This window comes from Chiloscyllium punctatum, chromosome 27, assembly GCF_047496795.1.
Source record: "Chiloscyllium punctatum isolate Juve2018m chromosome 27, sChiPun1.3, whole genome shotgun sequence".
In the NCBI taxonomy this organism is placed as follows: Eukaryota; Metazoa; Chordata; class Chondrichthyes; order Orectolobiformes; family Hemiscylliidae; genus Chiloscyllium; species Chiloscyllium punctatum.
The window spans coordinates 18,001,262-18,029,173 of record NC_092765.1 but is presented as its reverse complement, the minus strand read 5'-3'; the positions used below and the strand labels follow the sequence as shown (position 1 = coordinate 18,029,173).

General features: G+C 42.4%; 1 protein-coding gene across 1 annotated transcript; it reads left to right on the top strand.

Moving 5' to 3' along the window:
* LOC140453498 (prolyl endopeptidase-like) lies at nt 1-27,411 on the top strand. The gene is made up of 15 exons (XM_072548233.1): nt 1-134; nt 1,864-1,938; nt 2,347-2,480; nt 3,513-3,643; nt 5,725-5,934; nt 7,256-7,377; nt 8,840-8,945; nt 9,619-9,810; nt 9,897-10,094; nt 14,609-14,712; nt 17,654-17,790; nt 21,962-22,056; nt 25,121-25,252; nt 26,430-26,586; nt 27,065-27,411. Exons 1-15 carry the CDS (start codon nt 93-95, stop codon nt 27,354-27,356), a joined length of 2,127 nt encoding a protein of 708 aa, XP_072404334.1. The 5' UTR covers nt 1-92; the 3' UTR covers nt 27,357-27,411.
* The last annotated feature ends 501 nt before the right edge of the window (nt 27,412-27,912 follow it).

Sequence of the window (27,912 nt, the reverse complement as noted above, 5' to 3'; positions counted from 1 at the left end):
GCAGGCGGAGTTCACTCCCGGAAGAGGCGGCGTAAGAAACCGAGCAGGGTCGGCATAGAGTTCGGCTGATTCCACAGAGAGGAGTGGGCGGGATGGATCTCAGATACCCCGAGCCTGAGAGGGACCAGACCAGGGTGAGGTGAACTATCCGGGGGGAAGCTGGGGATCGGGCACGGTCAGGGGCAAACTGGCCAAAATAATTAAACACGTTCAGTAATGAAACTGAAAGAGGGGGAAGTTTCACTTTCCATTCGCTGCACGCTCTCCGAGGACACGTATAATGTTTTAAAACTAAAATTTGAAACAAAAATCACAATAAAAGCTGATGAGTCAGTGTATCGTGTAAACCCCGAGGTTAACTCTGGTAAATCTCCACGATTCTCCGTTCCTGATCTCAAGACTCTTTAACATTCAACACAAGGTTTGGATTTTATTTTCAAGCACCGTGAGCTTGCCAGTTTTTGGCAATCGTTATTCAAACCAGCACCGACAGCAAGTCCTTACCCCGAGGGGATTATGGATCAACCTGAGCTTTTGGCCGAAATCCTTCCAACTGAGTCACGTGGACTGTGGAAAATGTTTCATCACCTTATAGTGGCTGGTCAGAGAATGAGACCACAGTCTCCAGGGCTAAATGACCTCTATCTCTTCATTCAAATATTCCATGCAAAGCATCAATAATATTTGCTTCAATCGTTCAAATAACACGTGACACATTTTTACATCTCTCAGAGCAAAGTAATTCTTCCCAAATTCTTTATTTCATCTCTTTGTATCTATTTTATGTTAAAACATTATTAATATCTTGGGGCTTACCATCGACCAGAAACTCACTGGCCACATAAACACAGTAACCACAAAAGCAGGTCAGAAATACTGCAGCAAGTTACTCAGCTCCTGACTCCTCAAAGCCTGCCCATCATCGACATGGCACAAGTCAGGAGTGTGATAGAATACTCCCCATTTAACAGGATGGGTTCAGCTCCAACAACACCATCCAGGACAAAGCAGCCCATTTGATTGGCACAACATCCACAAACCTCCACTCCCTCCACCAGTGACACACAGTAGCAGCAGTGTGTACTATCTACAAGACACACTGCAGAAATTCATTAAAGATCCTTTAGGGTGCCACGGTGGCTCAGTGGTTAGCACTGCTGCCTCACAGTACCAGGGTCCCAGGTTCAATCCCATCCTTGGGCGTCTGTCTGTATGGAGTTTGCACAATGTCTGCATGGGTTTCCTCTGGGTGCTCTGGTTTCCTCCCACAGTCCAAAGATGTGCACGTCAGGTGAATTGGTCATGCTAAATTGCCCATAGTGTTAGGTGCATTAGTCAGAAGGAAGTTGGGCTGAAGGGCCTGTTTCCACACTGTAGGGGATCTAATCTCTAATCCTCAGGCAGCACCTTCTAAACCTATGATCAACTCCATCTAGAAGGATAAAGGCAGATGGGGACACCATACCTGCAATTTCTCCTCCAAGCCACTCACCATCCTGACTTTGAAATATGTCACAAGGGTCAAAATCCTAGACTTTTCTTCCTAACAGCATTGTGGATATACTTACAGCACATGGACTGTAATGGTTCAAGAAGGCAGCTCACCTCAAGGGCATTTAGGGATTGGCAATTAATGCTGGTCAGACAGTGATGCCTATGATATATAAGTGAATTTGAAAATCCCAGGTCCTCATTAGCCCATACAATTTCTTTAAATCCACCCCATTAATAAACTCTCAATTTATCATTTTTAAAGACCATTATTTGATCTCATCTTCACTCTTCTCTGTTGACTTCTTTTCCCAGTTACTGTTGTAAATGTTTCATGTAAATAACCAAGGTTTATATTCCTGATTATTCCAGGTGGATGATTATCATGGGATTAAGGTACCAGATCCTTATGCCTGGCTTGAAGATCCTAACAGTGAACAGACCAAGGTGAGAGATTACCTAGTAACTTCAGGTAAACCTGTCCACGCACTCTCTTGGTTAGCGTATTTCTGTCAATTCCATTGGGTGGGTACCATTCTGCCCTGGTCAATGTTGTATGATGCTTTCAGCAGATGTAATCTTAAGCATAATTGTATAGAGTAAATATATAGATCTATATATGTCATGCATATCATATACGTAGTGCATGAAGTAGATGAGCATGTACAGTATATATGATATAAACATGTGTGATGCCTAACTGCATTATGTTCCACTGGGTCAGCTACAGAAACTGGATAAAGGCCTCTGCACCGGGATAGCAGAATACCTCAGCCTGGCCTCAAGTGCCTTGCTCACATCAGTTGGAGGTGAAGGTCAGTTATTCTTTGTAATCTAGACTTCCATGTTTTTCAGGCATTTGTTGAAGCACAGAACAAGCTAACAATGCCTTTCCTGGAAAAGTGCACAGTCAAGAACAAGCTCAAGGAGCGGATGACTGAACTATTTGACTACCCCAAATATGGCTGCCCTTGCAGGAAAGGGAAGCGGTGAGTGCTGTATTGGTGAGGCTGGGGTTGGCCAGGGTTGGGGAGCTGGTGTTGGGGATAAGCTTTGAGGGGCTTCAATTGGCAACATTTTGCTTTGTTGGCCATGCAGAGAATTGTAAGTATTGCTGGAGCTCCATCACCAAGGGATTTGTTACTTTAGTGGTTATGTTACAGGGCAGGAATTCAGAAAAAGTGGGATCAAGTTACACCATGGGCAGTTTTTGAATTTGAATTCCATCATTAAAAATCTCAGTGACCCATGAAACTGTCAGATCAATGCAGATAGACCAAGTGGTTCATTAATGCCTTTCAGGGAATGGAACCTGGCATCCTTCATCAAAAAGTGCCTATTTCCAATTCCATCCCATATCAAGTGGCTTTCCCTAATCTGCCCACTGTTTAGGCCTTGTGAAACACAGTTATATAAAACTGCTCCCAATAACAGCAGTGCTTCGAGGAGAAGGTTCAGCACCATCATTTCAGGGAAACTAAGGATGGGCAATAAATTCTGACCTTGCCAAGATAACCCAAGTACTTCAGTTGACATTTGGCAGTAGGTTAATGGTAGCAAGTTGTTCTAGTTTCTGTGAACCCTGAGGAAACATATTTGACTACCTATTGTACTCTTCCCTCAATACTGCACCATCGTGTCAGCCTAGATTCTCAGCTCGCTTACATTAAAACAGAAAGATTTACATCACAGAAACAAATCATTCAGCTGACTCTCTACATGTTGACTCAAAATCTGACTTCCAGAGCAGTTTGTGTTCTGTGGAATGGGACTTGAACCCACAGAGTGTGGACACTGAGGGAACAGTCAGTCCATTGAGCCTGGGTGGACAGGACTGAGCTCATCTGTGATGCTAAATGCAGCCAAATAGCTTGTTAACACCTACTATTTAAGTTTACACCTAATGAATAAACTTAGATGTGGAGAAAGATGGTAGCCTTAGCAAAGAAAGGAAATGAACAGGTAAGACTGTTCTGAAGATGTAATCAGGCCTTGCTGAGTGTCAAATTCCTCTTTTGCAGGTATTTTTACTTCTACAACTCTGGGCTACAGAACCAGTATGTGTTGTATGTCCAGGATTCCCTGGATGGAGAGGCTCGAGTGTTTCTGGATCCTAACAGATTGTCCGAGGATGGGACTGTGGCCTTAACGAGTAGGTGGAGTCTTATTCCTCCAGCTTAATTTTACTTTTCTTCAAAATAAGGGAGGGACTCAGATGATAAACCTGAACTTCTCTTTTTCTATTCATTACTTAATGCAGGTAGTTTAGGGGTGTTGGGGATACTGGGAGGAGGATGTGATTTTAATCATGATTTTAAAAGCATTGATAAGAATCAGTCCCTAAATATGGTTCTGTTCTCCTGCACCTCATGAAAGGTACATTTGCCTTGGATTAGGTGCAATGCAAACTCACCAGAATCATTCTGGGTGAAGAGTACATAAAGTTGTTTCGTTATATTCCTTTGTGTTTAGAAGGCCTGACTTATCAAGGTATTCAAGATTGCAAAAGAGATCTGATGGATTACATATAGACAAGCTCTGGTGGGGGGAGTACAGAAACAGAGGGCACAGTCTTAAAAGTAGAATCCCCACAGTGCAGAATCATCCCATTTGGCCCATCAAGTCTGCATCCACCCTCCAAACAGCATCCCACCCAGACCTACCTCTCCAACCCTGCATGTCCCATGGCTACTCCATGTAAGAGCACATCTTTTGATTATTGAAGGAAACCCACACTGACATGGGGAGAATGTGCAAACTCACACATGCACTGGGTGGAATCGAACCCAAGTTCCTAGCATAATGAGGCAGTAGTGCTAACCACTGAGCCACTGTGCCATCCAAGAACCAGATTGCTCGGGTTTGAAATTGGGAATCACCTTTTCATGCAAAGGGAGGTGAAAATTCAGAATTTGTTTGCTGAAAAAGTTGTGCACATTGAGCACCAGTTGGAGAATTCAAAACTGACCAATAAATGTTTGTTAGCTAAACAAGGGATATGATTTGAGGTGTAGATTATTTTTAATGATGGAGAACAGATTTAGGGAAGAGCTCAATGTTCTCCTGTTGGCATTGCTGTATGTGGTTAATGTTGGTTGGAGATTTGAAGGGATAGAGTGCCAAGGAATTTATGAAGTTAAAAATCACATAACACCAGGTTATAGTCCAACGGGTTTAATTGGAAGCCGTAGCTTTTGGAGTGCAGCTCCTTCATCAGGATGTTGTGAAGGAGCAGCACTCTGATAGTTAGTGCTTCCAATTAGACCTTTTGGACTATAACCTGGTGTTGTGTGATTTTTAATTTTGTAGACCCTAATCCGACACCGGCATCTCCAAATCAAGGAATTTACGATTCACGTTGGCTCCACATGAGGCTTTATCTGCAGCAGAGTGCCTTGCAAAATCTACCACTATGTGGTGTCCAAATTAATTTTGGGCTTTAGGACAAAACTTTCCATTGTACCAAAGGACAAGTTGAAAATTGGACTATGTATTCACTATTACATAATCAGCATGATAGGCAAACAGCAATTTGTATCCATGTGATTTGGAGGTGCCGGTGTTGGACTGCAGTGTACAAAGTTAAAAATCACACAACACCAGGTTATAGTCTAACATGTTTATTTGGAAGCACTAGCTTTTGGAGCACTGCTCCTTCATCAGGTAATTACACAACCATCTGATGAAGGAGCAGCACCCTGAAAGCTAATGCTTCCAAATAAACCTGTTGGACTATAGTCCAGTGTTGTGTGATTTTTAACTATATCCATGTGGCATTTGCAAGTTAGTAATTTTCACATTATATTTATTAAATGTATTTCATTTTAAAGAATTATGATGTAACAAAGCAGAGAAGGATAAGGGGAGATCTAATAGATGTCTTCAGATTTGAGAGCTTGAGATAAGGTAAACTGTCATAGATGGTTAAAATCTGTAACACATTTGCTGAAAGGATTGTGGAAACAAAGCTCAAAGAAATTTCAAAAGTCAATTAAACAGCATTTGAAGAAAATTTAATATGTAGGATTATATGTGAAGATCTAAGATGAAATTGAACTGTTCTTTTAAAAAGCTAGCATGGGCGTGTTGGGCCAAATGGCCTCTTTCTTTTTTCTATGATGTAAGAAAATGTTGTCATCCCAGAAAAGTACATGATTACCCCAATCTCCTGATGGTGTCAATGCCAAACAACAACAGGCCTGGCCTGAAGCCTGACTTTGTTTATTCACCTAGTGCTGGCATTCTCCGATGACGATGAGTACTTGGCGTATGGACTAAGCAAGAGTGGCTCTGATTGGATCACAATCAAATTTCTGAAGGTTGAAGGTCCTGAAGATCTACCAGACACTCTAGAAAAGGTGAAGTTTAGCTGCCTGTCCTGGACTCACGATGGGAAAGGTGTCTTCTATAACCGGTACCCTGAGCAAGACGGCAGTACAGATGGTATGTGTGGGGTTGGGGTAAGAGAGATAAATATACAAAGGTTACATTATAGAGCTGTGGTATAACAAACGATAACCCGCATTTATACGGCACCTTTAATATCCTAAGGTATTTCACAGGAGCACTTATCAGACAGTAAATTTGGCATTAAGCCACATAAAGAGATATTACGACTGGTGATCAAAAGATTGATCAAAGAAAGCCTTTATTTGATGCTCAGTGATTCCCAAGGTGCAGCCAATGAAATGAAGTACTTCTGGAATAAGTTGTAATGCAGGAAACATAGCAGCCGATTTGCACACAGCAAGCTCCCACTATCAGCAATGTGGTAAAGGCCAGCTAATACTTCTAAATGTCAGTCAGGGCAAAAATGTTAAGATGTGAGGAGAACTGCCCTGTCCTTCTTCAACATGGTGCCAGGGCATCTTTTCCATCTAGTGAAAGGTCAGATCAATTTAATGCCTTAGACAAAAGTTGGCACTTGTGACAGTAAGGCACACCCCTCAGTACTGCACTGAACTCATAGAATTTGTAGTGTGGAAGCAGGCCATTTAGTCTATCGAGACAGCACTGACTCTCTGAAGAGCGTCCCTATCCAGAACCAACCCTATAAACCTGCATTTCCTGTGGCCAATCCACCTAACCTGAACATCTTTGGACTGTGGAAGGAAACCCACCCTGATGCAGGGAGAATGTGCAAACTTGACACAGACAGTTGCCTGAGGGTGGGATTGTACCTCAGTCCCTGGCGCTGTAAGGTAGCAGTGTTAACCGCTGAACCACTATGCCACCCCTATTATCAGCTTACATTTTGTAGTTAAGTCACTGGTTTAAAGGATGGACCTAAGCTGGTAAAGAGAAAGAGTGGTTTGACCAAACAATTACTAGTCCTAACATAGTCATTCATGCCTCACTGTTAGATCTTCTTTGATAATTGATCCTTTGAAGTGCCTAAGGGTATTTTTACACATTAAAGCTACTGAATGTAAGTGAATCGTGGCTGTAAATACAGAGATGGCATCTTATAACATTGGCCTCTGTATAGACCAAGAACGTCAATTACACCATGAGATCAACAAATTGTATACTGAGTTTTGACATCTTCATGACATGATTCCTGTATCCTTTCTGCTCTTTCCTTTCAAATCTTTGTATATTTTCTGTCCCAAGTTTTGGTTTTATTCTGATTTTTTTCCTCTTTAAGCTGTTGCATTTCTCCAAAGAGATCAAACTAAATCTTTTTTGAAGTGTAACTCGTGTTCACTGTGAATGGTGATTTAGTCATGTTCAATGTGTGACTTACTGAAGACATCTTTTACAGGCACTGAAACCACATCTAACATTCATCAGAAACTTTACTACCATGTGCTTGGCACTGACCAGTCAGAGGATATCCTGTGTGCAGAATTCCCAGATAATCCCAAATGGAGAGGAGGAGCCAAGGTAAATTGTTAATATCAGCTTGGTTCAGAGATTAATGTTCTCTCACCAGTAAGCTTGGGCCATTTTCTGGCAACTGCAGTACTAAGGAAGTGCTGAACTGTTGGAAGTTGAGGCATTGGGCCAAAGCGTAGTCTGTTCTCTGAGGTGGATGAGAAAGATTCCATATCTCTATTTTGAAGGAAGAGACCAGCTCTTCTTGGTGATCAGTCAATCTTTCCTTAACCAGTGGACTAGATGGTCCTTTGCTTCATTTATCACTTGTGGACCTTTCAAAAATAAATAGTTGGCGATGAATTACTTTGTTTTGGCAAAATGCCATCTTTTAGAGGTTATCTGAAGGTAAGTTGATTTTACACCTATAGGAAGGATGTTGTGAAACTTGAAAGGGGTCAGAAAAAATTTACAAGGATGTTGCCAGGGTTGGAGGCTTTGAGCTACAGGGAGAGGTTGAAGAGGCTGGAGCTGTTTTCCCTGGAGCGTCAGAGACCAAGGGGTGACGTTATAGAGGTTTATAAAATCATGAGGGACATGGATAGGATAAATAGACAAAGTCTTTTCCCTGGGGTGGGGGCTTCCTAAACATAGGTTTAGGGTGAGAGGGGAAAGATATAAAAGAGACCTAAGGGGCAACCTTTCACGCAGAGGGTGGTACATGTATGGAATGAGCTGCCAGAGGAAGTGGTGAGGCTAGTACAATTACAACATTTAAGAGGCATCTGGACGGGTATATGAATAGGAAAGGTTTGAAGGCATATGGGCTGGATGCTGGCAGGTGGGACTAGATTAGGTTGGGATATCTGGTCGGCATGGACAGGTTGGACCGAAGGGTCTGCTTCCGTGCTGTATATCTCTATGAGTCTATGACTCTACACGATATTGTCACTGCTAGGGTCTATAAATATAAGATAGTCACAAATCAATTGAGGATAATGTCTTTATCCAGCGAGTGGTTAAAACAGGGAGGCCATTGCTATATCAAATGGTTCAGGTGAATACTTTCAACATATTTATGAGGAAACATGATGCATCTACCAGGGAGAAAGAATCAACTAAGATGAAGAGGGATGGGAGGAGGATTGAGTGGACTATAAACACCATCATGCACTAGTTTGGCTGAATGTCCTGTTTCTGTGCTGTACATTTGGTACAGTTCATCTTCCTACTTTTTGAGGGATCTTGCTTTGAGTAAATGGGTGGTCACTCTCACTTACATAACAACAAAAATAATGAAGATTATGGTCTGTTGTGAGCAGATGTTCCTCCCTATTCCAAGAGTGCCTCAAGGAAATCTTCAGGCAATTGCAAAGAAGGTGTGGACTCAGTATGAAAGAATGTTGTCCATTTTCACTCTTTTCTCCAGCTGGAACATTTAATCTGCTGCAATGTATTTTGCTGAAGATGGTAGTTCCCAGCTGGAATGATTGCCTCCTTGAACAGCTTTTAATGCTGTGTTTTCAATTAGGTTTCTGATGATGGTCGCTATGTAGGGTTATATATTCGAGATGGTTGTCAACCTAAGAACCAGGTCTGGTACTGCGATCTGCACCTGCTACCAAATGGCATAACCGGTATGTACCAGGTACTTATGAACATTGGCTAAGCTGCCCATCCCATCTCAGAGAGAAGGTCAGCTGATGCAGTAAAACCCTATCTGCGTCACACTGACATCCCCACTCACAGTATCAGTTATAAAGGGATGTCAAGGCTCTAAGTCAAGGATGAGAAAAGACGATTAGTCCCGATTCACCTAGACAATATGTAACACCTGTGGAACAGGTGCAAGCTATTCATCCCCTCAGCCATTGTTAACATTCTAATTAATCTGTAATTAAATCTTATCCTTATCTTCAAATCTCTCCAGGTCTCAGCCCTCCATATCTTTGTACCATCCTTCAATCTGACTGTTCTCCAAAGTAATGGCACTCCTCATATTCTGGCATCTTGAACATCCCTGGTTTAATTCCTTCGCCCTTAAACTTTCAGCTGCCTAGGCCCTGAAGCTCTGGATGTTCCTCCCTCAATCTTTCTGCCTCTCTGGCTTCTCATTCCTCCTTGAAGATGCTTCTTAAAACCTACCTCTTTGACCAAGGTTCTTTTCCCTGTCTTAATGTCCCCTCCTTTGGTGTCAAAATCCATTTGATAATATTCCAATGAAGGTTTTGGCCTGTTTTATTTCATGTAATGTTCTGATGTGATGCTCTAGCTGCTGTTGTTGAAAAACTCATTGCATGACTTTTACAGGCCTCTTACCCTGGGTTAAATTGATCGACAACTTTGATGCAGAGTACAGTTACATTACAAATGAAGGGCCCGTGTTCACATTCAGGACTAACCTTGATGCCCCTCGCTACCGAGTCCTCAACATTAACCTCGAGCAGCCAGCTCCTTCACAATGGAAGCAGCTTATTCCCCAGCACCCGAAGGATGTCTTGGGTGAGATATGGCCATCACCATTTCATACACTGGTTGAAAGTTTCTAACACAAATGTCTTTTCAAACCTTGCAGCTCTGTGTTTCAGATTGGGCAACGTGCGTTAATTACAAATACCTGGTCGTCAACTACTTAAAGGATGTGAAGGACATCCTCCAGCTGTATGACCTTGCTACCGGAACCTTCCTTAAAGACCTCCCATTAGATGTTGGCAGCATTGGTGGATACAGTGGGCGAAAGAAGAACACAGAAATCTTCTATAAATTCACCTCCTATCTGGCGCCAGGTACAATACACAGAGAGAGACAGCTGTAGATGGATACACAAATCAATAAAAATAATATGACAGCTTATTGAATAAAAGAAAATCAACAACTCTACCTATTTAGAGAGAAATAAACTAGAAGTAGATCTTGAATCGAGTAGTGGTTCAACTTCACTTGATGCAGTGTGCACAGTTCTGTTAAAAGTTATTATAAAAAGGATACCAAACAACTGGGAAAAAACATAGTTAAAAATCACACAACACCAGGTTATAGTCCAACAGGTTTAATTGGAAGCACACTAGCTTTCGGAGCATCGCTCCTTCATCAGGTGATTGTCAAGCTAGTGTGCTTCCAATTAAACCTGTTGGACTATAACCTGGTGTTGTGTGATTTTTAACTTTGTACACCTCAGTCCAACACCGGCATCTCCAAATCGGGGAAAAAAACATGTTAATGAAAAACAAGTTAATACCAGAAGCAAAAGTTTTCAGGAAAGGTGGAATAATCTAGGCTCTTTACTGTAAAGAAGAGAAGCCCTTCAATAGTATATGTCATTGGTTTGTCAAGCAAACCTTTCTGGAAGTTTCCATGGGAGCGGATGCAGTACCATCTTAATTCTGTTTGCGAGCTCCCCTTCGGTAAAATCTTAGAAAGAGCTCTTTTCTCTGCATCTACTCCCAAGCTGGTCAATGGTGTAAATGACATGAATTCTACATGCTGAATCTAGAAGTTTAATCTGACTCTAAATTGATCTTCAAATTTGGTCTGTTTCTTTTGGCACCTTCAGCTTTTAATCCTAACGTGTTGAGTCTTGTGATTCTTCGTACTCAGCAAATTTTAATGGTTTGCTTTTCTGTATTGGACACTCCAAAATCTAGAACCCAGAACTCTGAATGCTGTTAAAAAAATTTTAATGTGTCCCAGTTCAAGCTAGAACATTTTGTAGACATTTTGACAAAATGCTTTTTTGACCTTCCCTTGCTTGCTATCAATTGTCATGCATTCTGACACTCTCTAAAGAGAAAGCTAAACTGCCTCTCGATAAGGATTTATCTGCTTACCAGCAAGCTGTGTTTTCAATACTTCCCCTTGCTGTAAAAAAACAAAGACGCTGAAGATTTTAGTACAATTTAATGCTGTCAACCATGTGTTTCATCTGCAGATTAATTTGTTTGCTTACTCACTGGTCAAGCACAACAGACTTTATTATCACAGTGTTTTCTTCGCTGTTCACCATGTCATGTTAATGATAATGGACTAATAATTAGTTGCTTGTCAGGGATTCATTCGTATCATGAGTTAGTTTATTTAAGATTTGGTGGTGCCGGGGTTGGACTGCAGTGTACAAAGTTAAAAATCACACAACACCAGGTTGTGGAGAATACTATCACTTGATGAAGGAGCAGTGCTCTGAAAGCTGGTGCTTCCAATTAAACCTGTTGGACTATAACCTGGTGTTGTGTGATTTTCAGTTTATTTAAAACAGTAAAACGCATTATATATTATGAAGCAAATATTACAGCAAACTTGTGTGTGATTCCAGATCTTTGTGTGTGCAACTTGCAAACACCAGGCAAACTAACTGTCAAGCAGAGACATCTTTGTCTGCACAGACAAAGATAGGTGGAGTTGTGGACAGTGAGGAGGGCATTTGTCGTTTGCAAAGGGACTTAGATATGATGCAGAGCTGGGCTGAGGAGTGGCAGATGGAGTTCAACCCTGCCAAGTGTGAGGTTGTCCATTTTGGAAGAACAAATAAGAATGCGGAATACAGGGTTAATGGTAGGGTTCTTAGTCAGGTGGAGGAACAGAGGGATCTTGGGGTCTATGTTCATAGATCTTTGAAAGTTGCCACTCAGGTGGATAGAGTTTGTAAGAAGGCCTATGGAGTATTATTGTTCATTAGCAGAGGGATTGAATTCAAGAGTCGTGAAGTGATGTTGCAGCTGTACAGGACTTTGGTTAGGCCACAGTTGGAGTACTGTGTGCAGTTCTGGTCGCCTCACTTTAGGAAAGATGTGGAAGCTTTGGAGAGGGTGCAGAGAAGATTTACCAGGATGTTGCCTGGAATGGAGAATAGGTCATACGAGGATAGGTTGAGAGTTCTCGGCCTTTTCTCATTGGAATGGCGAAGGATGAGGGGTGACTTGATAGAGGTTTATAAGATGATCAGAGGAATAGATAGAGTAGACAGTCAGAAACTTTTTCCCCAGGTACAACAGAGTGTTACAAGGGGACATAAATTTAAGGTGAAGGGTGGAAGGTATAGGGGAGATGTCAGGGGTGGGTTCTTTACCCAGAGAGTGGTGGGGGCATGGAATGCGCTGCCCGTGGGAGTGGTAGAGTCAGAATCATTGGCGACCTTTAAGCGGCATTTGGATAGGTACATGGATGGGTGCTTAATCTAGGTTAGAAGTTCGGCACAACATCGTGGGCCAAAGGGCCTGTTCTGTGCTGTATTGTTCTATGTTCTATGTTCACATAGCACATGAAGTCATAGAGTCATACAGATATCCAGCACAGAAACAGACCCTATGGTCCAACTTGTCCATGCTGACCAGTTATCCTAAATAAATCTTGTCCCATTTGTCAGCACTTAGCCTATATCCCTCCAAACCCTTCCTATTCATACACACATTCAGATGCCTTTCAAATGTTGTAATTGTACCATCCTCCACCTCTTTCTCTGGCAGCTCATTCCATACATATACCACCACCTGCATGAACTAGTTGCTCCTTAGGTCCCTTTTAAATCTTTCTTATCTCACTTAAATCTATGCCCCCTAATTTTGGACTCTCCACTCTGGAGAAAAGATCTTGTCTATCTTGTCATAATTTTATAAACCTTTATAAGGTCACCCTTCAGCCTCTGACACTCCAGTCTATTCAACCCCTCCAACCCTGGCAACATCCTTGTAAATCTTTTCTGAACCCTTTCAAGTTTCACAACATCTTTCCTATAGCAGGGAGACCAGAATTGCATGCAGTTTTACAACAGTGGCCTAACCAATTTCTTGTACAGCCACAATATGACCTCCCAACTCCTATACTCGATGCATTAACCAACAAAGGAAAGCTTATCAAATGCCGCCTTCACTATCCTATCTACCTGTGACTCCACTTTCAAGGAGCTTTGAACCTGTACTCCAAGGTCTCTTTGTTCAGCAACACTCCCCAGGACCTTACCATGAAGCGTATAAGTCCTGCCCTGATTTGCCTTTCTAAAATGCGGCACCTCTAAATTAAACTCCATCTGCCACCTCTCAACCCATTAACTCATCTGACCAAGATCCCATTGTACTCTGAGGTAATCTTCGCCGTTCACTGCACCTCCAATTTTAGTGTCATCTGCAAACCTACCAACCATGCCTCCTATGTTCATATCCAAATCATTTCTATAAAGGATAAAAAGCAGTAGACCCAGCACCAATCCTTGTGGCACCGCTGGTCACAGATCTCCAGTCTGAAATATAACCTTCCACCACCACCTTTGAGCCAGTTCTGTATCCAAATAGCCAGTTCTCCCTGTATTATGAGATCTAACTAAGTCCTTTAAATATAAAATGTGCTAAAGGTGTGGTACACATCAATAGGAACCACACACAATGCTCCTTTGTGGTTAACTCTGGGAAGCCAGCACAATCACTGAGCAACAGTTCCCAGGGAATTTCTCCAGTTAAAAATCAGGGTGCTCTAATGTGCAAGATAACCAGATTGCTATTTTAAACAAATGTTTCTCATTTCTACGTTGCCTTTCAAGACCTTTGGAGCTTCCAAAGAGCTTCACAGCTCGTAAAAAGTCAATGATACAATGTGGAAAATGCAGAAGGTAATTTGCACACAGCGATCTGCCCGAAACAGCAATATAATAGTTTTTGGAGCACTGCTCCTTCATCCGGTGGTTGTGGAGTGTAAGATCGTAAGACACAGAATTTATAGCAAACGTTTACAGTGTGATATAATTGAAATTATATATTGAAAAAGACCTGGATTGTTTGTTAAGTCTCTCATCTTTAAGAATTAGTAAATGGTTGAAAGTTATGGAAAGCAGGCAGGAAAGTTGAGGCCAAAATGAGATCAGCCATGATCGTATTGATTGGCGGAGCAGGTTTGAGAGGCCGAATTTCCTGCTCCTGCTCCTGGTCCTTATGTTCTTGTGTAAGCAGTGCCACGAGACCTTTCACTTAATGCTGTGAGAGGAGATGCATGCACTGGTTTTGGCCTTACCTGAAAGCTGGTACCTCCAACAATACAGAGCTCTGTCTGTACTGCACTGAAATATCAATCTAACTTTAACACTCTTATCTCTGGAGTGGGGCCTGAATTCACAGTCTGCAGCTCACTGAGCCAGTAACTAAAGACAGTCAGACATGCACATTTGTGTTCATATTTGTGGGTTTCGGAGGAGTAGTGTCAGCAATTTCCTGTATCCCAAAAATAAACATTAATAAAAACAGAAGAGAAATGGTGACTGTGAATGTGCTGCAGCAAGGACCACAATGTCATTCTCACTTGATTTGGTGTTCTCTGCCAGGAATCATCTACCACTGTGACCTGATGAAGGAAATTCTGGAACCCAAAGTTTTCAGGGAGGTGGAGGTCAAAGGTTTCAATTTCTCTGAATATCAGACAGTTCAGGTGAGATTTTATTGCAATCCTGCCTAAACCTTTTCCCACTGTGATTCCATTTTGAGGCTAGAAAATTCTCACAACCTCTCCGAAAGCCGGGAGAGTAGAGTTGTGAAAGGGATGGAAGGACTTACAAAAGCAGAGGTGCAGGACAGGCTTGTGAGACTGAGAGGGTTAGCGCAGAGCTACATGGAAGCTCCTGCTGCCTCTGAGCTTATGAACCACTTGGGGTCTTGTCCCCTGCTCTTTGGCAGGCTGTACTCTAACGTAAGGAGGTAGGGGTGTTCATGCCTGAGAATGAGATCTGAAAATGCTCATGCAAAGCAGATCTCTCAGTCCTGGTCGACTCAGGTGTGGAGCAATGAAAGGGAACATCTGAAAACACTGTCTTCTGTTTTCCTTTCAGATGACGTGATGAGAATTTCCAACAATTTTATTTGTAAATATTGATAGGATCAATAATTTTGAATTGGATTCATTCTTCTTAAGTTTTGTGGGGAATCCTTCACATCACAAAAATCAACTTGAAAAGTAGTCTTGCATTTATATAACACCTCACAACTTGAAGGTTTTTCAAAGTGCTTTACAATTGATAAAGTGTTTTTAAATTCAAAGTTTAGGAGAAGATTTGTAGCTCGGGTGCTCGTTGTTGTGGTTCTGTTCGCCGAGCTGGGAATTTGTCTTGCAAACGTTTCGTCCCCTGTCTAGGTGACATCCTCAGTGCTTGGGAGCCTCCTGTGAAGCGCTTCTGTGCTGTTTCTTCCGGCATTTATAGTGGTCTGTCTCTGCCGCTTCCGGTTGTCAGTTCGAGCTGTCCGCTGTAGTGGCCAGTATATTGGGTCCAGGTCGATGTGTTTGTTGATAGAGTCTGTGGATGAGTGCCATGCCTCTAGGAATTCAACCACCCCAACACACACAAACGAAGTTGCATCAGGACACTATTCAAAAGGGCCACAACACACTGCAGCACACCAGAACTACAAAAAGAGGAAGAGGGACACCTATACAAGGTATTCGCCAAAAACGGATACCCGTGCAATTTCATCAACAGGTGCCTAAGGGAGAGACAACGGAATGAGGACATGCCACAACCCAAAGGACTAGCCACACTACCATACATCAGGAGCATTTCTGAACTGACAGCCAGACTACTGCGACCACTAGGACTCATAACAGCACACAAACCAACAGCCACTCTCAGACAACTCACCAGAACAAAGGACCCGATACCCAGCATGAGCAAAACTAATGTAGTGTACAAAATCCCATGCAAGGACTGCACAAAACACGACATCGGACAAACAGGAAGACAGTTAACGATCCGTATACACGAACACCAACTATCCACGAAACGACACGACCAGCTATCCTTAGTAGCCACACATGCAGATGACAAGCAACATGAATTTGACTGGGACAACACTACCATTATAGGGCAACCAAACAGAGAACAGCCAGGGAATTCCTAGAGGCATAGCACTCATCCACAGACTCTATCAACAAACACATCGACCTGGACCCAATATACCGGCCACTACAGCGGACAGCTCGAACTGACAACCGGAAGCGGCAGAGACAGGCCACTATAAATGCCGGAAGAAACAGCACAGAAGCGCTTCACAGGAGGCTCCCAAGCACTGAGGATGTCACCTAGACAGGGGACGAAACGTTTGTTTTTAAATATAACAGTTTTTGTCACTAGAGAAATTGCAGCCAATTTGCTCATAAGCAGCAATGTGATAATGAACAGATTGCTTGATGTTGATTGGGCTTGGGTCCAACTCCACCTATCATTTACACATTGTCCCCTTCCTCCACCCTATCTTCTGCATAAAAAGCAATTTTTTCCTAGTCACTATCAGTTCTGAAGAATGGTCACTGAACCTGAGGTATTAACTCTGCTTTCTCTCCTCAGATGCTGCCAGACCTGTGAACTTTTCTAGCAATTTCTGTCTTTGTTTCTGATTTTCAGTATCTGCAGTTCTTTTGGTTTTTATCTTTATTCACTTGAGGAACTAAATAGTGGCTCCAATTCAGAGAAACACCACCAGTCTGATCTTCGCACCTTATCTGTAAGATTCATTTCTACTCAGATGCTATGATTGCATTGGGATAGAATCAAACAGGATCCCTGTTTCTGTTCATTGTCCACCTATCTCCACTCCATGGGAAAAATGTGCTTTCTGAAGAAAGGATCAGAAATGGCTTCCCCTTTGTCACTGGCCATTGAGCCAGGACTTGAACAAAAATGTAAAACAGTTAATGGAGACACAGTCATAGTGTGATACAGCACGAAAACAGACCCTTCAGTCCAACCTCTCCATGCCAACCATAATTCCAAACTAAACTGCCCTCTGGAGGTTCATTCCACACACGAACCACTCTCTGTGTAAAAGAATTTGCCCCCATGTTTCTTTTAAATCTTTCTCCTCTAAACATGTGCCCCCAAGTCTTGAAATCCCCCACCTTAGGGAAAAGATACCCACCATTCACCTTATCTATATTCCTCATGATTTTATAAACTTCTATGAGATCACCCCTCAACCACCTGTGCTCCAATGAAAAATGTCCCAGCATATCCAGCCTCTCCTCATAACTCAAACCCTCCAATCCTGGCTAACTCCTGTAAATCTCTTCTGAATCCTCTTCAGCTTAACAATATCCTCCCTATCATAGGAATTATAATATTCATGATTGCTCATCACACTCTTTCCACAACTTCCCAATCACTCCGATGAGTTTACATCTGAAAGAAGGTGAAGGTTTGAGGAAGAGGGACTCCAGATGAGCTACCAAGGAGTTAGAACCTTGTGGAGCAGAATGACATGAAGGGAAGGGTCAATGTTACTGGCAATGAATTACACACAGCCATTAATCTGCTTAGGTGTTTACCAATTGGTTTGTTGCATTTGTTTGCTAGATCACCATGTTATGTTTCTTTGTCTCAAAGGTTTTTTACTCCAGTAAAGATGGGACTAAGATCCCAATGTTTATTGTCCACAAGAAAGGTATCAAACGAGATGGTTCCCATCCAGTATTCCTGCATGGCTATGGAGGATTCAATCATTCACTAACTCCCTACTACAAGTAAGTGTTTTGGTTGTGCTGAGCTGTTTTGCTGTTAACTTTAGCATTGAGAGAACTTTCTGTCCCCCTTTTCAACATGACGACACCTGTGCAGTGAGTACTTTAGTGTCATATCCCTATAAGTGTCAGAGAAACAGTTTGGATCCTCAATAGATTATTGAGTGCCTGGGATTCAAAATAAATGAAAACTATGGCACGATGGATCAGTAGTTAGCATTACTGAGATAGCTTTGGCAAATAGGGTTAAGGAGAATCCAAAGGGATTTTACAAATACATTAAGGACAAAAAGGTAACTAGGGAGAGAATAGGGCCCCTCAAGGATCAGCAAGGCAGCCTTTGTGTAGAGTCACAGGAGATTGGGGGAGATACTAAATGAATATTTTGTATCAGTGTTTATTGTGGAGAAGGACATGGAAGATGTAGAATGTAGGGAAATAGATGGTGATATCTTGAAAAATGTCCATACTACAGAGGGGGAAGTGTTGGATGTCTTGAAACACATCAAAGTGGATAAATCCCTAGGACCTGATCAGGTGTACCTGAGAACCATGTGAGAAGCTAGGGAAGTGATTGCTGGGCCCCTTGCTGAGATATTTGTATCATCGATAGTCACAGGTGAGGTACCAGAAGACCGGAGGTTGGCTAACGTAGTGCCATTATTTAAGAAAGGTGGTAAAGACAAGCCAGGGAACTATAGACCGGCGAGCCTGACGTCAGTGGTGGGCAAGTTGTTGGAGGGAATCCCAAGGGACAGGATTTCCACTTATTTGGAAAAGCAAGGACTGATTAGGGATAGTCAACATGGCTTTGTCCTTGGGAAATCATGTCTCACGAACTGAATAGAGTTTTTTGAAAAAGTAACAAAGAGGATTGATGAGGGCAGAGCAGTAGATGTGATCATTATGGACTTAGTAAGACGTTTGACAAGGTTCCCCATAGGAGACTGAATAGCAAAGTTAGATCTCATGGAATACAGAGAGAACTAGCCATTTAGCTACAGAACGGGCTGGAAGATAGAAGACAGAGGGTGGTGGTGGAGGGTTGCTTTTTCAGACTGGAGACCTGTGACCAGTGAAATGCCACAAGGATTGGCGGTTGGTCCACTTCTTTTCATAATTTATACAAATGATTTGGATATGAACATAGGAGGTATAGTAAGTAAGTTTGCAGATTACATCAAAATTGGAGGTGTAGTGGACAGTGAAGAAGGTTACCTCCGAGTACAACGAGATCTTGATCAGATGGGCCAACGGGCTGAGAAGTGGCAGATGGAGTTTAATTCAGATAAATATGAGATGCAGCATTTTGGGAAATCAGGACTTACACACTTAATGGTAAGATCCTAGGGAGTGTTGCTGAACAACGTCTGCGCGGGTTTCCTCCAAGTGCTCTGGTTTCCTCCCACAATCCAAAGCTGTGCAGGTTAGGTGAATTGGCCATGGTAAATTACCCATAGTGTTCAGGGATGTGTAGATTAGGTGCATTAGTCAGGAGAAATGTAGAGTGAGAGGGGAATGAGTCTAGGTAGGATACTGTTCGGATGGTTGATGTGGACTTGCTGGGCTGATATGCTTATTTCCACAGTGCAGGAATTCTATACATTTTTAAAAAACAGATGCAGATTGAGTAGGATTTAATGGATTAACTGATGAACTTGAATAAATTTGTTAGCATTGTCTTGAGTTTACAATTTGTGAAACGTGAGGTAATCAAAGTGTTTAAAATAATAGGGTTTCTCTTTATCTCCCCTCGTAAATCCATTTCCTATTGTGGGAGAATTCAGAATAAAGGAGTATAATCTAAAGATGATACTAGGTCATTCAGGATTACAATCAGGAACGTTTTTTATGGAAATCTGGGATATTACCGCTGAAAGGCTGGGGATACTGGGGAATCAAATGGAGCTTTTAAGACTGAATTTGACAGAATTTGTCAGATAAGAGTATCAAGACATAGGGATTAAAGGCCATAAAATGAAAATCAATTAGAGAAAAAGAAATTGCTATGGAAACGCAACAGATCTGGCACCATCTGTGAAGAGAGAAAGCAGAATTAACGTTTCAAGTCTGGGGACCCTTTTTCAGAATTCCACATCATGAACAAGGGTCATTGGACCTGAAATGTTAACTCTGCTTTCTCTCTCCGCAGATGCTGCCAGACCTGTTGAGCTTCTCCAGCAGTTGCTGTTTCTATTTCCAATTTCCAGCATCTACACTTCTTTGTTTAGTTTTAGTTAGGATCAAATACAGTTCAGTGACTATGTAACTGAACGGTGGGGCAGATGGCCACTTGCTGCTTCAAACCATACAGTCCATCACAAAAGCCACCCTGCCTTCCATTAACTCCGTCTATATTCCCCACTCCCTCAAGAAAGCAGCCAACATGATTATACTCTCTGCCACCCTCTTCCATCAGGCAGAAGATACAAAGGTTTAAAAACACATACCAACAGATTTAAGAACAGCTTCTTCCCTGCTGTTATCAGACTTATGAGGAGACCTCATACATGAGAGTTGATCTTTCTCTGCACCTTCGCTGTATATTCTGCCTTCTGTTTTATTACCCTGATGTACTTATGATTTGAAGGTATGATTCGTCTGGTGAGCTTGGAAAACAATACTTTTCACTGTATCTCAATATATGTGATAGTAAATCAAATCAAATCAATCAATGGTCCTGTATTAACCTAACTATACACAGTGTTTAGATTAGAGTGGTGCTGGAAAAGCACAGCAGTTCAGGCAGCATCCGAGAAGCAGGAAAATCAACATTTTGGGCAAAAGCCCTTCAGGCCAGAGTGAAATCAGGCAGGGAGGCTCATACGTGGATATGAAAGTCTTTTCAATTTAGTTAAATGAATAAAAAAGGCATTCTCATGCAACAACAATTCGAATTTATATATTACTTTTAATACAAAAAAATATCCTCAGCTACATGTAAAAATATAATCCTTTGCATTCTGCTAACGTAACTCTCTGTCCTAGCTCATCGTTCCTCATGGACCCGGGGGAGGATGATGGGATGCCATCTCCAATCCAAAAAAGACTCCTGACTGATTCCTCCTCTCGGCTGAATGAAGAGCACTGGGACCCATTATTGTGGAGCCTCATTAGTGCGATATTTAAAGAGAAAGAAAGGAGTTACCGCAATATGCTGACTCATATTTGTCCGTTAATCAGCATCAACAAAACAGACTACCTGTTGCTTTATCTCCTTGCTGTGCATAAATTGGCTGCTCCTCGCACTACACATTTCAGTCGTACTGTGTTTAGCTGTGAAATACTTTGCAATGTCCTGAGGTCACAAAGTGCGATGAAGAAATGCAAAGTAGGAGCAGATGCTGGAATTTGCACCGAAAACAAAAAATACTGGAGATCCATCGGGTGAGACAGCATCCATGGAGAGACAACATGCTAACGTTTCGACTCTAGATGACTCTTCATCAGAACTGGCGTGAAGTGTTGTAAAATCTTCGGCATGCTGCAGTTCACAGTGCAAACTAGACAAACAACATCTCACCTTCACATTTGGCACTTCACAGCTTTCTGGACTTAAATATTGAGTTCAACACCTTCAAATTGTGAACCCACTCCCTTTCCTTTCTTTTAGCTTTACTTGTTTCATTCTCTGTCACCATGTTCTCTCTCCCCCCACCCTGTGAGAGTGTCTGTTCTTTCCAGTCTGGCAGTTAGACACACCATTGTTCTGCCATTCTCATTTTCCGATCACTTAATCTGAATGATCAACATCCTTTCTCCCCCACCACTCCATCACCTCTCCCATCCCCACCATCGCATAAATGCTGACCCCTCCACATTTCACTTCAGCTCTGATGAAGGGTCATCTAGAGTCGAAACATTAGCTTGTTCTCTCTCCATGGATGCTGTGATCTCCAGCACTGTTTGCTTTCAATGAAGAAATGCAAGTCTTTTCTAAAATCACCCATTGAGGCACCACCTACTGATTTGAACAGAAAATTACTTCATGCATTAGTTGTGTTTATTGGCATGTACAAAGCTTCAAATCCTAAACAAGGTACTTAGGTTTGATAGTCTAGGCTTGTGTCCAGTTACCTGAGGCAATTCATACCACTGTTATAGATTGTAGGTTCATTATAGTGTGTTGAATCACTTCTCTCCCACCTTCTTACTGCCTCTGCTGTGTTTCCAGCGTTGCATACCTGATCTTTGTTCGGCACCTGGGTGGGATCCTTGCTGTGGCCAATATACGAGGAGGAGGAGAGTATGGAGAAAATTGGTACCAAGGTAAGAGATTCTTGAGAATCCATTCTTCCTTTCATTTCATCCTAAAATTGTTAACGAGGTACTGGCCTGTTGTAGTTATGTGATTACAATAATAAGTCGGAGGCTTGAAAAGATAACTCAGAGCAGTTCAAAATCAAACTCAACCATGACAATTTGAAAATTTGTATTCGGTTGGTATCAGTAAAACTGGCCATCAACCCGTCAGATTGGTTTTTAAAACCTTAATGGTTCACTATTACTCTTTGAGGGACAAAACTACTGTTTTCACTTGATCTGAACTTAGAGTCATAGAGATATACAGTATGGAAACATACCCTTCAGTCCAACTCATTCATGCCCACTAGATATCCTAAATTAATCTAGTCCCATTTGCCAGCACTTGGCCCATATCCCTCCAAACTCTTCCTAATCATATACCTATCCAGATGCCTTTTAAATGTTGTAATTGTACCAGCCTCCACCACTTCCTCTGGCAGCTCTATGTGACTTCTGTCTGACATACCCATAATCACCCTTTGAAATGGCCCAACACACACTGTTTTCTATTCAAGTACAGAGGAACCTTGATTATCTGAAGGACTCTTGTGGGGAGTATTTCGTTTGGTTAATAGATTTCCAGATAACATATCTCAGCCGAGCATCAGGACCTTGTGATTTGCCGGATAATCAAGATTCCTCTATATCAGGTATCTGGGATTCAAGATGAGGGGCCCATTCCCACTGCAATCTGACAGCAATGACATTGAGACACTAACCAGACTTTGTGGAGTTTGCTTGACCGTTCTGCCTAAGATTTACAAAATCTTCTAAACTTTCCTCTGTGGCTTTGATTTTCTGTGAATTGTTTGTCATGTTCTCCTAATCCTGGTATTGTGTTCAACTGGGTTATAAGATCACGAGAAGTAGGAGTGCACAGAGGCTGGTATCCTGTTGCCAAGTCATTCTTTCTTTATACGTGGAGAGTCCTTGACACTGATCCAGCTCCGTCAGAGCCAGCTCCCAGAGTGAACAGAAACTCTGACACTCTGTCAGCTAGGGCTCCCTGATTGGACCAGACTAACAGTCCCAATCAGGGAAGTTATATTGAATGAGGTTCACCTGGCTGACCTCACAACACCATTCAGCCCGCGAGTCTGTTCCTCCATATGGTAAGATCGTGGTTGATCTGATTGTGGACATAGCTCCACTTTCCAGTCAGTTGCCCATAGCCCTCTAGTCCCTTGTCCATCAACAAAATGTCTAACTCAGTCTTGAATGCATTCTGTGACCTGGTCTCCACTGCTGTCTGTGGAAGAGAATTCCAAAGACTAACAGCCTTCTGATAGAACAGGAGGATTTTAACCTTCATCTTAACCAGGAGGTTCCTTATTTTTAAACTGCATTGTCTAGTTCTGGATTTCACCATGAGAGAAAACCTCCCAGCACCTGCCCTGTCAAATTTTGCGTTTTCAGTAAGATCACATTTCATTTTCCTAAACTCCATTGAATGTATAGTGAGTCTGCTCAACCTCTCCTGATTAAAAAAAAGTTCATCCCAGGAATCAGATGTTTGACCTTTTCTGAACTACCTCCATGCAAGTATATACCTCTTGTAACGCAGTGGTAATGACCCTAACTCTGGGCCACCTACTGCAGAGTTATGAATCAAGACTGTTGTGCTGGAAAAGCACAGCAGGTCAGGCAGTATCCGTGGAACAGGAGAGTTGCCATTTCGGGCATAATCCCTTCATCAGAAATCCAGCCTCATTTCCAGCACCACACTCTCGACTCTGATCCCCAGTATCTGCAGTCCTCACTTTCTGTTACAGAGTTATGTTATACCATATCTGAACAGTTTTGTTGAAAATATGTATACCTCCTTAAATAAGGAGACCAAAGCTGCATGTATTACTGTGGGTGCAGTCTCGCTAATGCACTGTTCATTGGTAAAAAGACCGATCTAATTTTATACTCCACCTTCTTGCAAAAGTGTCCAGCATTCCATTTTGTCTCCTTAATTGATGTATCTCATACCAACATTTTGTGACTCATCCATAAAGATACCCAAATACTGCACCATTCTGCGATTTCTGTTTCTCTCATTGATTCATATTTGACTTATCTATTCTTCCTGTCAAAGTGAACAACCTTACATTTTCTCACATTATATACCATCTGCTATTTTTTTTGTCCACCTACTTAACCCATCTGTATCCTTCCATATCCTCCTCACAGCTGCCTGTATCAGCAGCAGATTTGATTGCATTATACTCTATCCCTTCATCCAAATCATTAACATAGATTGGAGAAAGTGGAGGCCCCAGCTGATCCCTGCGGTATTCTGCTAGTTGCAGGTTGTTACCCTGAATATGATGCTTTATACTGACTCTATATCTCTTGGTTACCCAATATTCTGTCCGTGCTAATGTAAAACTCATATTTGTTAGCAAACTTGAATGTTAACCAAGGTTTTAATTTTAATTTCAATCTATTACTTGAGTCAAAAGTAAATCGCTACAGTTTGAACTGGGGGCTCAAACCCTCACCTTATGACTCACAGCAGGGAGCAGTATCACTGGGCAGTATTTAATGGAGGTCTCACACTCTGACCAGAGACCTGATGAGAGGGCAATATCTCCACTTGTTGTGAATGTCCACTGAATCAGTGCCTGGACAAGAGTAGGCAGAAACCCCACCCACGAAGAAATGTTGGGCTGTCATCTCTACTGAATGACAACACTATTGGCATAAGCTGCCATTGGCATTGCACCCATCTGAGGCCTAGGAACAATGCTATGTTCCAAGACGTGGGTGAGACTTGGTGGGAGGGATGTAGGATGTGATGGGACTGTTAGCAGGAAGGCCCGGTGACTGGCTCCCAGTGACCTCTCGCCCCCAGCTAATGCAGGCCTGTGTATCATAGAGCAGAGGCAGAAAAATGGTGGGCTCCTCATTACCCACTCTCTCGCCCAGTGAAATGCCTCCCTGCCCAGCCATGGGGAAGCTATTAAATTCCACCCACTGAGTCTCAGTCCCAAGCTGTGTGTATCGTAATCTGTTTTATTTTTTGTATCATTCCCTTCAGCTGGGATCCTGGGCAAGAAGCAGAATTGTTTCGATGATTTCCAGTGTGCAGCGGAGTACCTGATCCAGGAGGGGTACACATGCAAAGAGAAACTCACCATCAATGGAGGCTCCAATGGGGGCCTGTTGGTCGGTACGGACTCTCAGGCAGATGCTGGTTGAGTAAAGCGAGTTGCAGTGCTATTTAACACACAGTGTCACTACATGGCTCAGGAAAGGTCCATAGGTGATAGCATACCAACCCCAGTCAATGCAATAGATGGTTCCAGGAGTTCATGGAGAAGATATAAATGTCAGCTTTAACAAACACGGGTTAGCATGAGGAGTAAGAAAATCAGCTCCCTGCTGGGAAGTGTGTGCATGTGAGGATTTTGACATGATCATGATGGGAGTCAGCTGTAACAGTTCCCATATTTGCTCACAGCTAGATCCCAAAAACAGCAATGAGATAATTGCGCCAATGGACTGTTTTATAGCAATGTTGACTGTGGAATAAATGTCACCTGGGGAGACCTCCTGTATTTCTTCAGTGTAGTCTTACAGGATGTTTTACATCCAGCTGAGAGGACACATTGGGCCTCATTTTCACACGGTACTTGATGAACGGCATTTCTGACAGTGCAGCACTCCCTCCACACTGTCCCACTGCTGTCAGCATAGATTTTATAACCCGGGAACGGGACTCAAACATAACCTAGTGACTGATTTCTGTGCTCACCACTACCTTCTCAATAGCAATTAGGGATAAGGTGCACACCCTATTGAAAGAATAGCAAAAAAAAAGCCAATAGGTTGAAGCCTGATACTATCTTGCTGATGACCTAAGGTGCTGAGATTAGAAATGCATTCAATTCCAGACACTGAATACAGACAAAAGCTAAGCCTTGGGATATCAGGCCAATAAAGAGGCACATAATAAGTCTTGAATGTCAGTGGACACCGTCATGGAGGCAAGGTCAGATAAATCCTTAATGTTCGGAGACCTGATAGAGAGTGCATGGAACATCAGATGGAGAGTAGAAAGCATTAATCTTGAATGCTGTTTCAAGTTAGGCACAAGGGAAGCATTGTAACAAACTAGCAAATGACAAATTCAACTGAGTCAGAAATCACTTCACCTAATTGATTATTAACTGGAATAGTTATGGACCAGAAATGAATAAGTCTGCAGTCATAGAGAAAAGGCATTTAGGAGATGTATGATAAACCGTCGGTTTCAATGGAAGGAAGAGCTAACTGGGTGAACCAACTTCCCTCAGTTTTACTCTGTGATATATAAACACTTTGTGATTACAGTATCTCTCCTTCAGGAGCGTGTGTGAACCAGCGACCTGATCTATTTGGTTGTGCAGTTGTTGAAGTCGGTGTGATGGACATGCTCAAATTCCACAAATATACCATTGGCCATGCCTGGACCTCTGACTATGGCAGTTCCGATAACAAGGAGCAGTTCGATTGGTTGATTAAGTGAGTAAACTCTGGGAGTGGCCCTGTTCTGGTGTTTGAGATGTCATTGGGTGTGCAGTTGGTGACAACAATACATTTTGGAAACTGTCTCAAACTCCACTAATATTTGGAGCCATCCAGCTCCATGGACATGGAGCTATCACTGAGCCACTATTGCTGAAGTCTATTCTATGAGTACAGGGTTGTCCTCTGGGCATATTGCCCAAATACTATGCATCAATAGTGACCCTGGAGAGTAAGTTTCAAAAGGCTGGAAGGAGTGGTTGCAATTAACTGAAATGTATATTTTGCCCCTCACTTCAACCCGCACCATCTTGCATGTGTGGATTTTCCGATCAGAACCGTGACTGGCTTTTACCAGCTTCCTGTAATATTGGGTGCTGAAGTCAGTTACAGAGTTCCTGTCAAATGAAGGGGTGGGGGGGCTAGGAATCTTTTAACAGAAATAATTATTTATTAATTATTTCCTCTGCCCCAGGTATTCTCCGCTCCATAATGTCAAGGTACCAGAGGGAGGGGTCCAGTACCCGGCCATGTTGCTGCTGACTGCTGATCATGATGACCGTGTGGTGCCCCTTCACTCTCTGAAGTACATTGCCACAGTGCAGCACGTGGTTGGGCGCAGTCGCCAACAGAAAAACCCTCTCCTAATCAGGATTGACACCAAATCGGGACATGGAGCTGGAAAACCCACGACCAAGGTGATCGAGGAAGAGTCAGACATCTTAGCCTTTGTGGCTGAGACCCTGCATTTGGACTGGGTGGAGTGAAGGGGTTCTATCCTGATTTGAAGTCCAATCAATTACAGCTTTTTAAAAAGTGAAACACTTGCGTGCTTTATTTCATTATTTCCTTCGACTCTGGTGCAGCATTCCTTTGCGTGGGGGATCAGAGAGGAATTTTCTGCCATTCTTGATCATGGGTTCTTTCTTGTCCCTGGAAATTTTAAGGTGTGGTAGTGGTGGTGATTGCAGACAGTGCAACCCTTCAGTGAATTTCTTTTATTCTTGGCAAAGTCAGTATTTGTTTCCATCCTTAATCAGAAAGACAATACAATTTCAGAGGACAATTAATTGTCAACCATTTTGCAATGAGATTGGAGTGACACATAGGTCAGACCAAGTAAGGACAGCTGAGTTCCTCCCCAGAAGAGGCATTAGTGAACCAAATTTTTTTTTTAAACAACAGTCCAGTCATTTGAAAATCATAATTAATAATGACAAGCTCTTTATTCAGACTTATTTAATTTTAATTTCCTAAATGCTTTGGTGAGATTTGATTTTGTCTCCAGAGCTTCTGGATAATGGGTCTAGTAGCATTAGCCCT

Bases quoted from the DNA above. Each gene is read 5' to 3' on its own strand.
- LOC140453498 (XM_072548233.1), top strand. From the start codon at position 93: ATGGATCTCAGATACCCCGAGCCTGAGAGGGACCAGACCAGG. The intron at 1,939-2,346 runs GTGAGAGATTAC...CATGTTTTTCAG, and splicing joins CTAACAGTGAACAGACCAAG to GCATTTGTTGAAGCACAGAA. The intron at 26,587-27,064 runs GTGAGTAAACTC...CCTCTGCCCCAG, and splicing joins CAGTTCGATTGGTTGATTAA to GTATTCTCCGCTCCATAATG.